Genomic DNA, 15,549 nt, shown 5'->3' with positions numbered 1-15,549 from the left:
AAGGAAGACTTAAAGGGTTCCATGCAATCACATAAGTGCATCCAAGAATGTCTTCTTAGGGAAATTCCAGAACCCGCTGCTCTACTCGCTCCATCAGCTGCACAGCAGATTAGTCTCATGGAGGAGTTAATAACTGAGTTTAAGGTAGCGAGCTGAGAAGATACTTTGTCGGCAACCCCTTCAGCTACTGAACTTTGGAGGGTATCTCCTAGATCTTTCAGGAGGTCCCTCTGCAATCTTGTAAAATGGGTGAGATAGTTCAGCGATATGAGAGAAAATGCTGCTGAAGAAAAAATGCATTTTCTGTACCTGTCCATAGTCCTGGATTCCTTGTTCGGGAATGGACAGAAGAAGATTTTTCTGAGAGTGCCTTCTTTGTGGCCACTGCCATGACATCGACTGGGACTTTCGCCAAGAAAGATTTATTAGGGGGGGATGTAAAAAATGTATTTGGCCTCCTAGGAGTAGGCTCCATGAAATCTGGGGACTCCCACACCTTCGGAGAAATCAGTTAAGGAGCTCATAGAAAGGTGGTTACCCAAGATGTGGAAGGGTGAGACCCAAAGGCCTTCAGGTATATGGACTCCTCCACCAAAGGGTTAGAGCTCTCTGCTTTAACATTTCCAGGATGCCTCCAAAGGAAACATCATCAGGAGGTGACCGTGACACCTCTGGCTCATCGAGGTCCATATCAGAAGTGATGGACTCCTCTGGGGACTCTAAGTGCTTCTTCTTGCAAGGTCTCTTCCAAGGGACCTCCTCAGAAGGGTATTCTGGGGAGGTTTCAGAAGAGTGAGGGGTACTCTGTGGGACATCCTGAGGCCTAGGGTCTCTGCGTTCCTGTGGATGCAGGGGTAAAGAGACAGGCATTGATGCTTAAGAGGGAGGAATATCCGAAGAGGACTGTGGATCTGTCTGTGGAGACAGCACCCTCCTCATGACCTCAAAAGGCCCCTGCCCCTGATCAGAGGATATCCCAGGATACAAAGAAGCCAAACAACCCCCCCAGAACCAAGACTATGGATCAAAGGCTGAGGTAGGAGCTGAACTCACCCGAGCTGAGGTCCTGAAAGGCAACTTGGATGCAAGAAAGGCAACTTGGATCCAACAGCTGTCCAATCTGACTCGCTGCCCCGGACCTGACCGTAGTGTGTCTGCTCCTAGACCCCTCCAGCTCCAATGGAGCTGAAGACATCCAAGCCGTGGTCAGATCCATGGAACCCATGCTAGGTCTTGGATCCGACACTTCCATTAGTACCAACTCCACACCTTCTGACTCCAAAGCCAGTGGATGGATCAGAGGAGGACTTGAAGCAGAGGGATGTTATAGGATCTGAAGCCCTAGGGGTCAGATTCAACAGTAATTTGGCCAGTGCTATTGTCTGTAAAAGTTTCTGTACCACCCGATCCATTTCATCATTGGAAAGACTCCTAGAAGTTAGGGTCGAGGGAGTGGGAGATTTAGCCTTTTGTAAAATGGGTGATCTCAAAATAGGGGAGACCGGCTCCAAGGTTGGGGACTGGCTCTTAAGCTCAAACTCCACTGGCACCGAACAAGAAGGTGTCTGAGCTGAGCCTGATGCAACAGAATTCGGATCCGAAGGGGATAGTGAAGGAATTTTGCATAATGGATCCATGGATGAAGAAGAGGAAGGTATTTTTTCAGATTTCAAAGATTTTTCTGATTTATCAGATTTTGTAGAAGGTGATTTATCAGATCTGGATGAACCCGGACCTTCCTCCAGTGCCTTCGAGAAGGGGGTTTTGAGCAGACCTTTTAAAATCAACTTATGTTTCCTGTCCAGGAGGACTTTAAGATTAAAAGAGTGGCAAATAGAGCATGACTCCTGGAGATGGAAAGCCCTAAGGCAATAAACACACACAGGGTGTGTTTATCGCTGAGGGGGCAGCTTCTCGCTGCATCTGTCACACTTTTTAAATCCCATCCATTTAGAATCCTTACCGGACATTTTAAGGTGGAAAGGAGAAGAACAAAAGCTAACAACAGTAACACTGACAAACAAGCAGTTTTTTTTTTTTTTTATATTTGAGCTCGACCCTCTAACTTAAATGGGTCGAGCTTTTGAGGACACAGAATACACAGAGAAAAAAACAAAGACACAGCCCTCTAACTTAACCGGCTCTGTAACAGTTCTCTAACTTAAATGAACTGTACCACTATAACACCAACTACACTTAACAACAAGTCTGGAAGGCAATAAGCAAGAAACACAAGGCTTAAAGCCCTCTAACTTAAAAGGGCTTTGATACAGTTCTCTAATTTAAACAAACTGTACCACTAATATATGAACTACACTTAAAACAAGCCGGGAAGAGAAAATACAAGGCCTAGCAAAAAAAAAAAAAAAAAACCTCCGCCAAATATCAGAAAACAGCCCAAATATGAAAGGGTAAATAACAAGTGGATATACTAAGCTATAAAACTAAAGTAACCTCAGTATTATTGACAAAAAATTATCAAAGAAGTTGTACTTAGCCAGAGCTAGCAGACAAAAGCTCGATCTTTTTAGCAGCAAATGAGATCTGGGCATGGTTCCAGTGCATGCTGGGATAGGGAGTTAGCCACGAGCTGGCACAGGACCTTGACCTTGAAAATAAAGGCTGAGATGGAACCGAGGATCGGATCCGAACCCAACCTAGTAAGAATATAGACGAGACAGGACAACATCACATTAAAAGTTTAATAATGCTTGACGCATCTATTTCAACTTCTAGGTCACTGAATTCACTTTAAACTCAGCTTTACTATTTAAACAAATAAGCTATAATCTTTTTATGTTCTGTCCATGGCAATAAATATTAATAAATATATTTACATATCAGTAAAAATATATGCTTTGCTCATTGACCACTACATAAAATACTTTTTTCAGTAAAATCTCTTCTGTAAACAGGAATGACAAGGGCTACAGCAAGTACTGATGACTTGGTCAGTGGAAAAAAAAAAAGAGATTCTAGTTAGCCCACTTTTTGAAGGCTGGACTTATTAGTCCTTTGCAGTATAGGGAGTGACAGCCTGGTCAGCCAATCAGACAAGTGAACCTCTTGCTACGCAAAAAAATTGTACTAATATAATTATCCTTTGGGAGGGGCTATAAAACCGACTGTACAACTCAGCTGTGATAACAAGAATGATGAAATTATCTTATCATTAGCTAGCTAAATTCTCGCCTCCATACCTAGTCAGCTTTCCTTCACTTGGGACTCTAAACAAACCTTATTCATCCTTATTCATTGTTGGTATCAAAGATGTGAACTTTTCCTCTGGCCCACCAGACCAGTATGCAGATCATTTCTGGTCTTAATTAAAAGTAAAACTGAATCAAATCACTAATCTGTTTATTACTGCATCATTCTCTATGGCTAGCATGTCTTATATCAAACTTCTTGTGACACCAAAGGCAATAAGACCTCTTTTGCAAATAAAATTTATATTTTAAATAAACCTATTTCCGTGCATATTATTGTGACAGTGTCAAATTGACTTTTATGAGTTAGTAACAGTGACTAAATACCCATCTCAACCATAAATGATTTGCAATTTAGGAACTGTGGGATATGAGACACTGACTTAACACAGCTCATTCAAGATCCACCTTATTTGATAATAACATCATGCTCACGATATTTGCAGTAACATTAACAGCATGTAAAAACCAGCCTTCACTGATTAACTGCTAAAAAAACAGTATCACTTTAGCACCAACAAAAGCCCCTTGTTTCATGTTCTATATACTGCAGATAAAATCTTTACATTTCTGACAGAGCAGTAAAGGAACACATATGTAAGAAAAATAATACATACTTAAGTTCCTGAGAGTTGGCAGCCATGAGAGATTTCAGTGTCTTGTCAGCCAATGGACAGCCAGAAACACTAGAAACAGAAGCATACTCTTAGAAATGACAATACAGACAGTGCAGAGAGTGGTATGACCATGAGCAAAATGATAAAGAAACAACTATTTATTTTATTTACATTATATAACAAAATAAAGCTTTCATATAGTTTATTCCAATAAGATGTAAAGACATTAAATGCTGCTCATCAGACCTGTGCAGGTGATGTAGAGGTATAAAGACATGAATATGGTCCAGACAATCTGATTTCAGAGGTGCAAGTGCTTTATGGGGCAGGTAGGGAAGGATGGGTGTGCCCCATTCTGTGAGTGTGTGTTGAGGGGTTGGGGGCAGAGGGCTGGAGGGCCTTCATCTGGTTAGAGCCACTACTCCACAAATGACCAAGACTCAGCCAGTGGGAAGAGGCCAGTTATAAGTGATTGCCAGGCCACAGGTACGTGTAAGCACAGCCACCCTAGCTAGTGATGACAGCCCTTGTCAGGTGCATGTAGAATATCATGCATGCACATGACATATGGGTGTAGGTATTCCTTGCAGTGACACAAGTGCCCACGTCATCACCGGGGGGGTAATACATACTCTCACTGCCAGGATGCGAGCAAGAGTGCAACGATGCAAAGTACTACAATGTCTGCGTGGATGACGGCTCCCCTCTGCGTGGATCTTGCCTCCATTAGCTGAAGCATGGCATGGGGGAATGAGTGGGCTCAAGTACAATAGTAGGTGGACTCGACAGTCAGAAAGAGTAAAAAGATACAGAAAAAAAGCTGCTCACCACCTACACACACACACACACACACACACACACACACACACACACACACACACACACATACACACACACACACACACACACACACACACGCACATGCATAGTCATACATATGTGTAAATAGTTTCTGCTAAGTTACACAACACTCATTTTGTTGTTTTAAATCATTTAAAACTCTATAATGCAAAATAATAATAATAGGAAAATATAACAAATGACGTCTCTTTACAACTCTTCTGTCAAGAAATGTGGTGGTCTCTCATCAGTCAGCAACCCATGCCTCTGTAAAACTCACAAAGTGAAAATGTTCATTTCCATCAGAAGACAATATTGCAGTCATGTTTAGAGGAAACAGTATACTTAGGACCCAATTCAGAAAGGTTACCACAAGGTGTACAAGAGGTGTACACCCTGTAGTAACCATTTCTCATTCAGAGACAGCCCTACTACAGTACTGAAACTAGAAAATATGCAGCACCATTGTGTGCAGCTTCTGTGACCGTGCTAATGCTTGGCTGTATAACTTAGCATGGCCACTCCTAACCACTCATGATAATGAACACAGCCAAAAGCTATGTTTATTCATCCTGGTAGAATTAAGTGTTGGCGAGTTTAGTGGTCAGGCAGTGTTAGGGTGTGTGTGAGTGTGTGTCTGCATGTGAGTGTGTGTATGTGTGTGGATTGTGTTAGGGGAACCACAGACAACAGGGATTACTCTGCATAACATATCTGAAAAGCACTTAAACATAATATGGATCAGGGAGTAACAGTAGACACCAGGGAATAACTCTTGTCATTCTGGATCAGGGAGTAACAGTAGACACCAGGGAATAACTCTTGTCATTCGGGCCTCAAAGGCACTTAAACATAATATAGGCTGGGGAGATAACCCACTAGGGAATAACTGTTAGTTATCTCATGCCTTAATGGCACTTAAAACTTTACGTTTATCAGGGGTGAAGAAGCCACTAGCCATGAGGAATAACTCTAAAGTCATGAGTCAAGGAGGCTCCATTAGACACCATAGTAAGATGTAGGGAAATGAAGTGCATACAGCTGGCAGCAACAAGGTTCTGCTTCCTATTTAAAGCTTTAATGACATATTCTAGTTTAGCTTTAATATGGTGCAATCTCACAGTCAAAACTATCTCTGTAACAATCTGTGCTAATGGCTTACAGAGAACGTACCCTGACTACAACCCAGGAGACCCAAGTTCAATTAGAAGATCAAGCACTTGATAGCATGGGAAGAGAGGATAGACATGCTTGTCCCTGGAAACGGAGTGTGTTGGGCAAAGTGTTTGGTAAGCTCTGGTGGAGGCAGGATTCTATAGTGAGAAAAGTCACTTCACTGGATATGTGTGAGGTCTAGGAGCCAGACCACCTTGACAATCTGGGGAAGGTGTGCCCTCAAGCCACTTCTCATTGGCCACCTAAGGGAAATGCATACATTATCACACTGGATATGGATGCTAGGAATATGATTAGTAGCCACCAGGCATGTGATGGCTCCAGGTGCTGTGTACCATGCTCCCCTAAGGGATCTCTTGCTCCACAGGAGTTACATGTTAGCACCACAAGATCAAGTCCCAAGATGGTGGGGGGGTATGTCAGGGACATCTTAGCAGGAGAAATGGGGGCATCCAGACTTGTGCTGGTACAATGACAAAATTTAGAAGGCCAAGTGGGACTGGAAGGGCAGGGGGTTATAAAGAAAGAAAATTATCTCTATAACAAGAGGCTGAATTAACCATATAGCTTTGTTTGGTAAAAGCACAGTTAATATTTTAGAGTGTATTTATTGTGTAATGGCCACAAAACCTACCTAGAAGTAAAAACTATTTTGTAGTCACATAATTTTAAGTCACAAGTTGTTATTCAGATTGAGTGGTTAATTTTGTGTGTTACTAACAAATGGCATACATCACACATAACATTTTGTGCTTAACTTCCCAGCCACTTGTACATCAAGATAGCCAGTGTCTTCCATGATTATGAATGTAATAACTGTGTTTTAACTTTCTGACTAGGTAACAATTCATTTTTGAAAACAAGTGTGCCAAATTGCATGCATTTGTAGAACAGTCCAGATTTTCATTAAAAATATAGATATTACTGTTGGCTCCTTGATATACATAGATACAACCCTGACCAAGTCTTAGGAAACCCAAGATTGACTAATAGCCCACGTGCTGGAGAAGCTATCAACACAGAGAAAGAAATGAAAAGGCAAATCCTGCTTCCATCTCCTGAGGGGGAGTTCAGGGTGCATTTCACAGGGTTCATCTTCTGCTGATGTATCCCCTTTGGAGAATGGAGACATAGTAGAAGACATATATTCAATATGAGAACAGTTATCCGAAGGGCTCTGTCACTTATAAAAGTGTGTTACAACCCCAGACTGTACCCACTGCATATCCACCCAGGGAAGTGGCTATGGAGCATACCAAAACAAGGTGGCTCCCACTTTAAAAAATCTGTGACTGGAGTATATATATAGATAATTATCTATCTATATCTATACTGATATCTATATCTATATATGTATACACACACACACACACACACACACACACACACACACACACACACACACACACACTAGAAATTATAATAGCAGTGGCTAGATGATCAGCAGACACATGGGATAGAAAAGTTATGAAAAATATTTAGACAATTATACAGATGTAAAAACAGTGAAATTTCCAAGGGCCATACTACAATAAAAGGAGATGATTGCATACAGCTATTTCTAGTAGTTATAACTAAACCTCAAAATGCACTCTCTCGAGGCACTACTAAAAATGGAGAACATCGATATCTGTGCAGTAACTGAGACCTGATTCAAGGCTCCAGAGAGCACCCCTGCAATACCAGGCTAAAACTCTTACCACACTTTTCAGCCTCAAAACCAGACTGAAACACTAAAGGTGGAGGAGTGTCCATATTCACCAAGAATATTCAAACCACTAGGCTAGTTGCCCAACACGATGCATCTGAAATTCTCCAGGTGCAACTAACACTAGGTAAGACTGCAATCCAAATTGTAGCTGGTTAGAGATCCCCCACCATGCCCCAAGATTCCACTACACCTTTCTAAACATACTGGAAAATATTAAGATACAACACCCTAATACTGGGCGATTTCAACTACCCTGCCATTAACATGGAAAACTACTCATGTACCAACACCTTTGCCCAAGGTTCTTGGAATTCATAAATTCCAATGTCCTGGATCAACTAATCCACAGTCCCACCAGGAGCTCCACTATCCTAGACCTGGTCAATACCAGCATGGGAAATCGAAGCTCCACACCTATGGTCACCCCCTTTTTGGTCAGGTCTGACCATAAGTTAATCACCCTTGACATCCACATCCCTCCCCCACCCCCCCAGTAAGGAAACCTCCATAAAAAACTTAAGCCAACTTCATGCTACTCAAGTCAAAAGTGACAAACTTCATGACACCCATGCAGACGGGAAATGTAAGTTCGACTGCTGAATCCTACTACAAGGCACTGTATGAGCACATCCACTCGTGCATGAATCGTGCCATCCCAAGTAGAACCAAGGCACTCTCCTCCAAAAAAAAAGGAAGCCAACCTGGTGTTCCCCTGCCATATACAAACTTTACAACAAAAGGAAGAAACTGTTGCAGAAAAGAGGAAAATCTCAGGATGCAAAAAACTCCCTTACCAGCCTCAGTAAGAAGCTGAGATCCCTCATAAAATCCTCCAAAGCTAGTTACGAAAATAAACTTGCCAAAGATTCTAAAGACAACCACAAGGCATTCTATAGCTATGTCAAGAATTTAAATGGAAATGCTCAGATCTGCTATGAGCTACAACAGAATGGCATTAAATATACTGATCCCAAGGATATTTCCAATATCCTGGCAGATCAATTCAGTGCCAACTTTACCCCCCTCTCACCCCCTAAAGGGCCCATCTCAATACCAAAAGATTGCCAAATTCCAGTAATAACGGCCACACAGGTAAAAAACGCACTCTCCAAAGCTAAGAATACAGCATCCATGGGACCAGATGACATCCCGGGCTGTGTACTACATGAACTACAAAATGAACTGGCCCCTCACCTAGGTGTCATGTTTAATCATAGCCTCACCTCAGGCTTTGTGCCCACTGAGTGGCGCACAGCTACAGTTATCCCACTCTACAACAGGGGATCCTCCTTGGCTCCTGGGAACTACCACTCCATCAGTCTGACAAGCCTGATCTGCAAGGCCATGGAACATATTATCATGGAACTTATAAACAAAGACATTGGCAACCTTCAAACACTGGACCCCACCCAATTTGGGTTTGTGAAGTGCCGATCTTGTCTCCTGAACCTGACTGACTTCTTCGAATCAGTCTCCAGAGCTGTGGACGAAGGTAAGGAGGTCCACACAGCCTATCTGGACCTTGCCAAGGCCTTCAACACCATCCCCCACTCTGCAATCATAGATAAACTTACTAAGCTGGGCATTAATCCCTACATCACTCAATGGGTTGCCAACTGGCTTACTGATAGAACCCACACTGTAAAAGTAGCCTATTCCAAATCCAGCTCCAGACAAGTGACAAGTGGAGTACCTCAGGGTTCATTCCTGGGACTGCTCTTGTTTGGCATCTACTTCTCCGAAGTACAGGCCAACACTAAGGGACTCTGGCTAGCAAAGTTCGCAGATAACTGCAAACTGGGAGCCATTACTGAATCCCAAATGATGTGGATATTCTACAAAAGGGCCTTACAGAAACAGATGCTTGGTGCCAGAGCCATGGGCTCAAGCTCAATGCCAAGAAATGTATAGTTATCCCCTTTGGGAAAAAACATGTACCCATGAATTACCACATAGGTGGCAGTACACTAAACACTGAAAGTGTGATAAGAGACTTAGGGAAACAGGTGGACAGTGGTCTCACTTTTGATAACCACATTGCCACAACAGTCAAGAAATCCTTCTATGTGGGACACCTCATGACTAAAAGCTTTTCATCCAGAAAAAAGGAGGTCATTGTCCCACTGTACTCATCCCTCATTAGACCCATTATAGAATATAACGCCCAATTTGGTATGTACCTTTCAAGACATCTGCAACAACTGGAAAGGCTGTAGGAATACCTCACTAAAGGAATCACATGCCTAAGGCAGATGCCCTATGCTGACCATCTAAAAAAACTCCAGCTATACTCTGTTGCATATCATCTACTCAGAGGCAATCTCTGCTTAACATACAAGGCCATGTCAAACCCAGAGCTGTTGGACATGCTACATTTAATGAAATCCCAATCCCTCAGAGCCACACACTCCAGTGATCTAAACCTTGTCATCACAATGAACAAAACATGCTGGAGGGATAGGTTCCTGACCCAGAGACTCCCCAGACTCTGGAATAGACTGCCCATACATGTCAAGCAGAGCGCCTCTTTGGCCCTCTTCAAAAGAAACCTTGACGATTGGATGGGAGATAGGAAATTCACCACGGGGATCACATCAGTCGCCCTGCTAGACAGGGGTCCAGGGAAGTAAATATTGCAGGAAGAAATAGCCAGGGAATTCTTATGGTTAGGCTTGTATAGGCCCTAGGGTCGATAGCCTAGTACCAACCTATGAACCTATGAAAGCTACAGAGATCAGAATGCAGATACATGAATTTATAATGCTGTTAGAGAAAATATTGAGAGATTCTGATAGTAATTTCTAACATCTGCTGCACAGTGTGTATTATTCACCTTTTTACTTGCCCTCTGAACAAACACACTTATTTATTTATTTATTTATGTATGCATTTATTTATCTGCATTTATTAACCAAGAATGAGCACAGATCCACATGGATTTTTTCTATTTCTGCCCAGAAGAACTGTCGAATAGGCAAATGGAGTCTGAGTGAATCAAATCCTGGACCACACAAAGCAGCTTGCTAACAGCTCTTATCTTTAATCTTCTGTGCTAACTGCCAAACAACCAAAGTCTATTCTCATCATCCAAACAGCCATCAGAAATTTCTTTGTTTTCTGCTTAGCCCTAAACTTTGGTACTTTGCAGCAAATTGGCTATCACACCCCATAATTCTGGCCACTGATGTGTTCTTGTTCTCAAGAAGATTCCAGCTATAGAGGGAAGTGATGTCTGCTACATCATCCTCATCCATGGTTCTTAACACAGTTTCCTGTGTCTCTGAGCTGTCAACAGGAGTTAGTAGTGCAGACTAGGCTGCTTCCACTGCCCAGGATGGAGCAAACAAATCTGCACAACTCATTGCTCCACTTCATGGGTCACTAACTGGTTTTGGGACATCTAGGTTAGTCAGTGATTTACTCCTCTGCTCTAAAAAGGCATCACAAATCGATCAGTTCTGATGTAAGAATTTCTTACTGCAATATGACCATGTTTGAAGTCCACTGAAAACTGCTCAGTAACTACAATTTTTTCACTGTTTAAACAGCATTCAGGACTCTGACTTTGAAAAGCAGTCATATTTTAGATATTTTCATTTTTCAAACATCGAAAGCCTAAATGTTTCTAAAAGAGACATACTTTTTATAACTGAACTCCTGTTAACATTACCAGAACCTTTAGGTTAGCAGAATACTCTCTGTATACAGGTGAGGTAATCATTATAGTGAATTATCTCAGTAACTTTTTCAGTGACCTTATACATTTCTGCATTGCATTCTGCACTTTTAGTTCATTGCATTATAACTAGATTCCTCAGATCTGTATTAGGCCTACCAAAACTAAGGGAATATTATATGACATCTATAATGTAAGGACATCTTCCCTGTTGCCACTTTGTGGATTCATTGTACAATCCATTCAAACCATTACAGATGTTAGCTTTCCCGGCAATATCTTATAAACCAGTGGTAGACACAGCACTCATGCAGATGAGGGAGTTAACAGTGCCTGGACAATTTATGACTAACAGGCCATCAGTGCAGAATTTGGCTAGTGCCATCATATGTGCTGTCTCTGTTGTTGCACTGTTAACCATTTCCTTTCTTCTACAAATGCTAAGAAAAAAAACTGCTTTCTTGCAAACTGTAGCAGCCCTTTTATCTTTGTTTCATTCTAGGCTGTTAGCAAAACCTGAAAGTTTAGCACATGGGCAGTGCTTTACTCTAGTTTCCAAAGTTTGGAACACAGCCATTTGAATCTCCCAGTGTGACTCTGCAAACCCATAAGCCACATGCAGTTACATGGACACTGATTCATTCCATGGTGAACTTCAACCCATTTTGAACATCAAAATCTGTCTTGCAAAGTGGTTATAATTAGACATACTTATGTGCCTGAAATGAAACCACAGGCTTAAGTATCTGACTACAGCACAACACTGTGCTAAATAAAGTGCCCCATCATAATAATATACATTTCACTAATATGGAAAATAAAGTTGTATATTGTACTTTATATTTTGCTTATGCAAAATAGTTATATCACACATTGGCTGCTATGGTTTGCCAGTATGTCCTTTCCTAATGGCCAAGAAAAGAATTCCTTCCTTCATTCAACAGTACATGAGTAACAGGGTTTGTCTCTCCTACTTCCCCCTGCACCAAACCTAGACAGAAAATGTACCTCCATTCAATGTTGGTAGGTCATATTTACTGATTTTATTTATATAAAAGTAAGATGTATTTTTCTTCTACTGCTCACATACTCCAAAACTGATTATCTGCATATCTGCAGCTTCTATCATATTACACCTTATACTCAGTCACTTGTTTGGTATTTTGGCCTTCACACCTAATTTTCCAGTGAAAAAATGATTATAATAAATTATTGATCTTCAAAGACTGATTGGTATTAAGCTAGAAAATTCAAATGTATACTCATAGCTTCATATTGTAGCCCCAGTACACCTCAATCAACGTGGGTAAAAGTATTAAGTGATTAGTCTTCAGCGCATACCAGGACTGAGAAATGCAGCAAGCAGTTGGCTATAGATTAAAAGGAGAGGAGAGAAAAAGGAGCTTTTTTGGTCTTCAACTTAAAGTTAGGAGGAAACTAGATCAGGGGATGGTGCTGGATGCAAGAATAACTAGCTACACCTCTGTGTTGTCTCAGCAAATGCATTAATAATTTTCAAATGCTGCCCCTGTAACAATAACAATTTTCAAATGTGCAAGCCTATTTATGAGTAAGTTATGCACAAGTCTATGTTGCTGGCATAAGGTTAGAGATTTATAGGTATTCTGGCCTCAGTAAGTCAAAGTTCCTGACAGATCCTCAGAAGAAAAATGAACTTACTCAAGTAAAGGAATGTGTCTGCATATAATCCTGACAGATCCTCAGAAGAAAAATGCACTTACTCAAGTAAAGGAATATATCTGCATATAATCCTTGGGCATAATAATATAATAGAAATATAATTTTCTTTTTGCTGCCACTGCAGAATATGTTTCTACCTGCTGGCCTAACAATTATCTGGGAGGTTTAAAATCTTCCACTATGACTCACCAAGTTAAAACTTGACGAGGAACCAATTTGCCAAGCATAACTGGTAAGTACAACCAACAAACTGGAACCAAACCAGAAATCTGTCAGTTTGGTTCCATTTGTTTCATTGTGTTCATTTTCTGTTGAGACTGGTTTATAACTGGTAAATAATTTAACCTAAGGAAAAACTTAAATGTCAGCATTTCAATGATGTGGAGGCAAGTCCCCCACACACCCTAAACTTAACTCTATAGTTGCAACAACTCACTCACACCTTAATTAATAAACCTTCAGACTGCTCTTCCCTCTCCTGCCTAGTATCCCTCTATAGTCCTACTCGCTTGCTCCATAACGCCAATCAACTCCTTCTCAATATCTACAAACTTAGCAAAAACATAGGTAAACTTCTACATAAAAGCACTATTGTCCAAGCCTGGAACAAACTTCCCACTAATATTCATACTATCAAACATACAAACAGTTTCAAACAAGAACTAAAACACTTCCTGGCAAATTCTCACTCCTGTCCATGCCAGGAACCAACCTAATACCCCCCGATCCCTATATGCCAGGACCCAACCTAATACACCCTATCTAATACACTCTATCTCCCTTCATACAATGTCTTTATCTCCATAAGCTTTGCAAACTATTAAAGACTTCTTGTAGGAGTAGGAGAAGCTGTCATCATTTTTTTTGTGTGCATATAATTCTTGTACATAGTTCTTCTGGATTTAGATAGTAGAATCCTCCAGTAAGACAATCATAAACTATTAACACACTCCTGTATATACAATTCTATGTAATATGGATACTGACTATTATGCTATAGACCTAAATATGCTATTCTAAATTCAGTCTGTCTTTTGCTCTAAATAACCTATATGTTTATCCCTATGTATGTTCACTAGAACCAGACTGTCAATCTTATCTAAACTCTTTATGCAATTGTTTTAACCTTACTGTATGATGTAACTGTATACATTCCAAATGTATTGTTTTCTTAATTAGTTTGTTAGTAGTATAATTGGAGACTTTTCTCCTCGGGTCTCCACTGAAAATGGGCCTTTTTGGCTCAGTTGGACTAACCTGGTTAACAAATGACAAACAAATAAATAAATAAATAAGCAACAGCACAGAGAAAGGAAGTTTGTGAAAACAAGGAAATCAATGCCAGTGCGCACCAAGAAACAACACTGGCAGTAATTTCCTATGGGGAAAAAAGTGGCTGAGGGGTTCAATATTAGTAAGTTGAACTAAACTGATAGAACCATGTCTAGTTTGTAGTCAACAAGGTGTAGGGAAGTGACTTCACACACACATCATGTTTTGCAATTCTGATTTCTCCTGTTGACTAACAGTATAATCTTACCCTATTCTCTGTTAGGCAACCTATTACAAAATAAAATTTGGTCTGTCGAGTCAGAGAATGCTTTGTTTTTGTGAATTCATACTCAAAGATATTGTTTTTTTTCCCATTTTCCTAAAAAATCTTGTAAAATTCTAAATTTGGTACTAAGTTAAATACAAAGGAATTCATAGAAACTGACTTTTTATTCTAGGTTACTCTTTCAAGAAAAGCTGAATTTCTCCTGCCAGTTGTCTTATCTTAGTATTTTATTTTTAAAAATTGCTTTTAATCTCTTTCAGACACACAAAAATCTGCTTTTGATCTGTTTGCATATACCACAAAAATTACAAACAAAATAATCGTGCTGACTGGAAATCAAAGTAACAATCATCAGCATAAGACATGAAATTTCAGCTAATGAAAATGAGTCTTCATTATTTTAGTAAACATAAATGTAAATCAGTGGCTTTGTCTAGGATGAAAAGTTTGTTGCAAACCAAATACAGAATCCAGTTCTTCCACCACGCTATGCACGACGAGTATAAGCGTGATGCATGATCTAATGTGTCACCATTCTGAGGCTGGGGTTCATGCATGTTGGAGGGACACATTATAGTTTGATCATTTTTAAATAAGGTCAGTTTGTTTACTGAAGCTTTAAACTGGAAGATACACAAATGAGTCAGGGAAAGACAACATGTTGCTGTATGACCTACCATTTGTATATACAGATGTGTAGTTATTTCTTTCATGTTAAAAAAAAGACTGCTTAAATCAATGATTGAGGAGTAACACTGCCAACAGAGAAAATATAATTTTATCAATATTAAATAATTTATACATTTACTGAATTTTTACATCATCACATGGGCATGAAAGTAACAGCATTGACATGCTATTTATTTAATGTGAAATATTTAATTTTCTTTGGAGTCCAGTTATTTGGTTGCAGCAAATTAGTATATATTTTACTTGCTGAAACAAAATATACTTTGGGAGATTATCATGTTTTACTGTTACAAATGGGAGACTCAGGTTACTTTTCAGAGTTTCTTCTGCTGAGATGCAAAGTACAAAATCTTCATTTGAAACAAACTACA

At 40.2% G+C, this 15,549-nt stretch overlaps 1 protein-coding gene across 1 annotated transcript in view; it reads right to left on the bottom strand.

The window, feature by feature from the left end:
• ST18 (ST18 C2H2C-type zinc finger transcription factor) overlaps positions 1-15,549 on the bottom strand; it is an 825,897-nt gene that overhangs the window by 334,225 nt on the left and 476,123 nt on the right. The window contains exon 13 of the mRNA XM_044060418.1: positions 3,827-3,895. Coding sequence (XP_043916353.1) covers positions 3,827-3,895 — 69 coding nt within the window. The remainder of the gene's footprint in view (positions 1-3,826; positions 3,896-15,549) is intronic.

This window comes from Protopterus annectens, chromosome 2.part0 (assembly GCF_019279795.1).
Source record: "Protopterus annectens isolate FY-2018-M chromosome 2.part0, PAN1.0, whole genome shotgun sequence".
Classification (NCBI taxonomy): domain Eukaryota; kingdom Metazoa; phylum Chordata; order Ceratodontiformes; family Protopteridae; genus Protopterus; species Protopterus annectens.
This window is presented reverse-complemented; position numbering and strand designations above follow the sequence as displayed.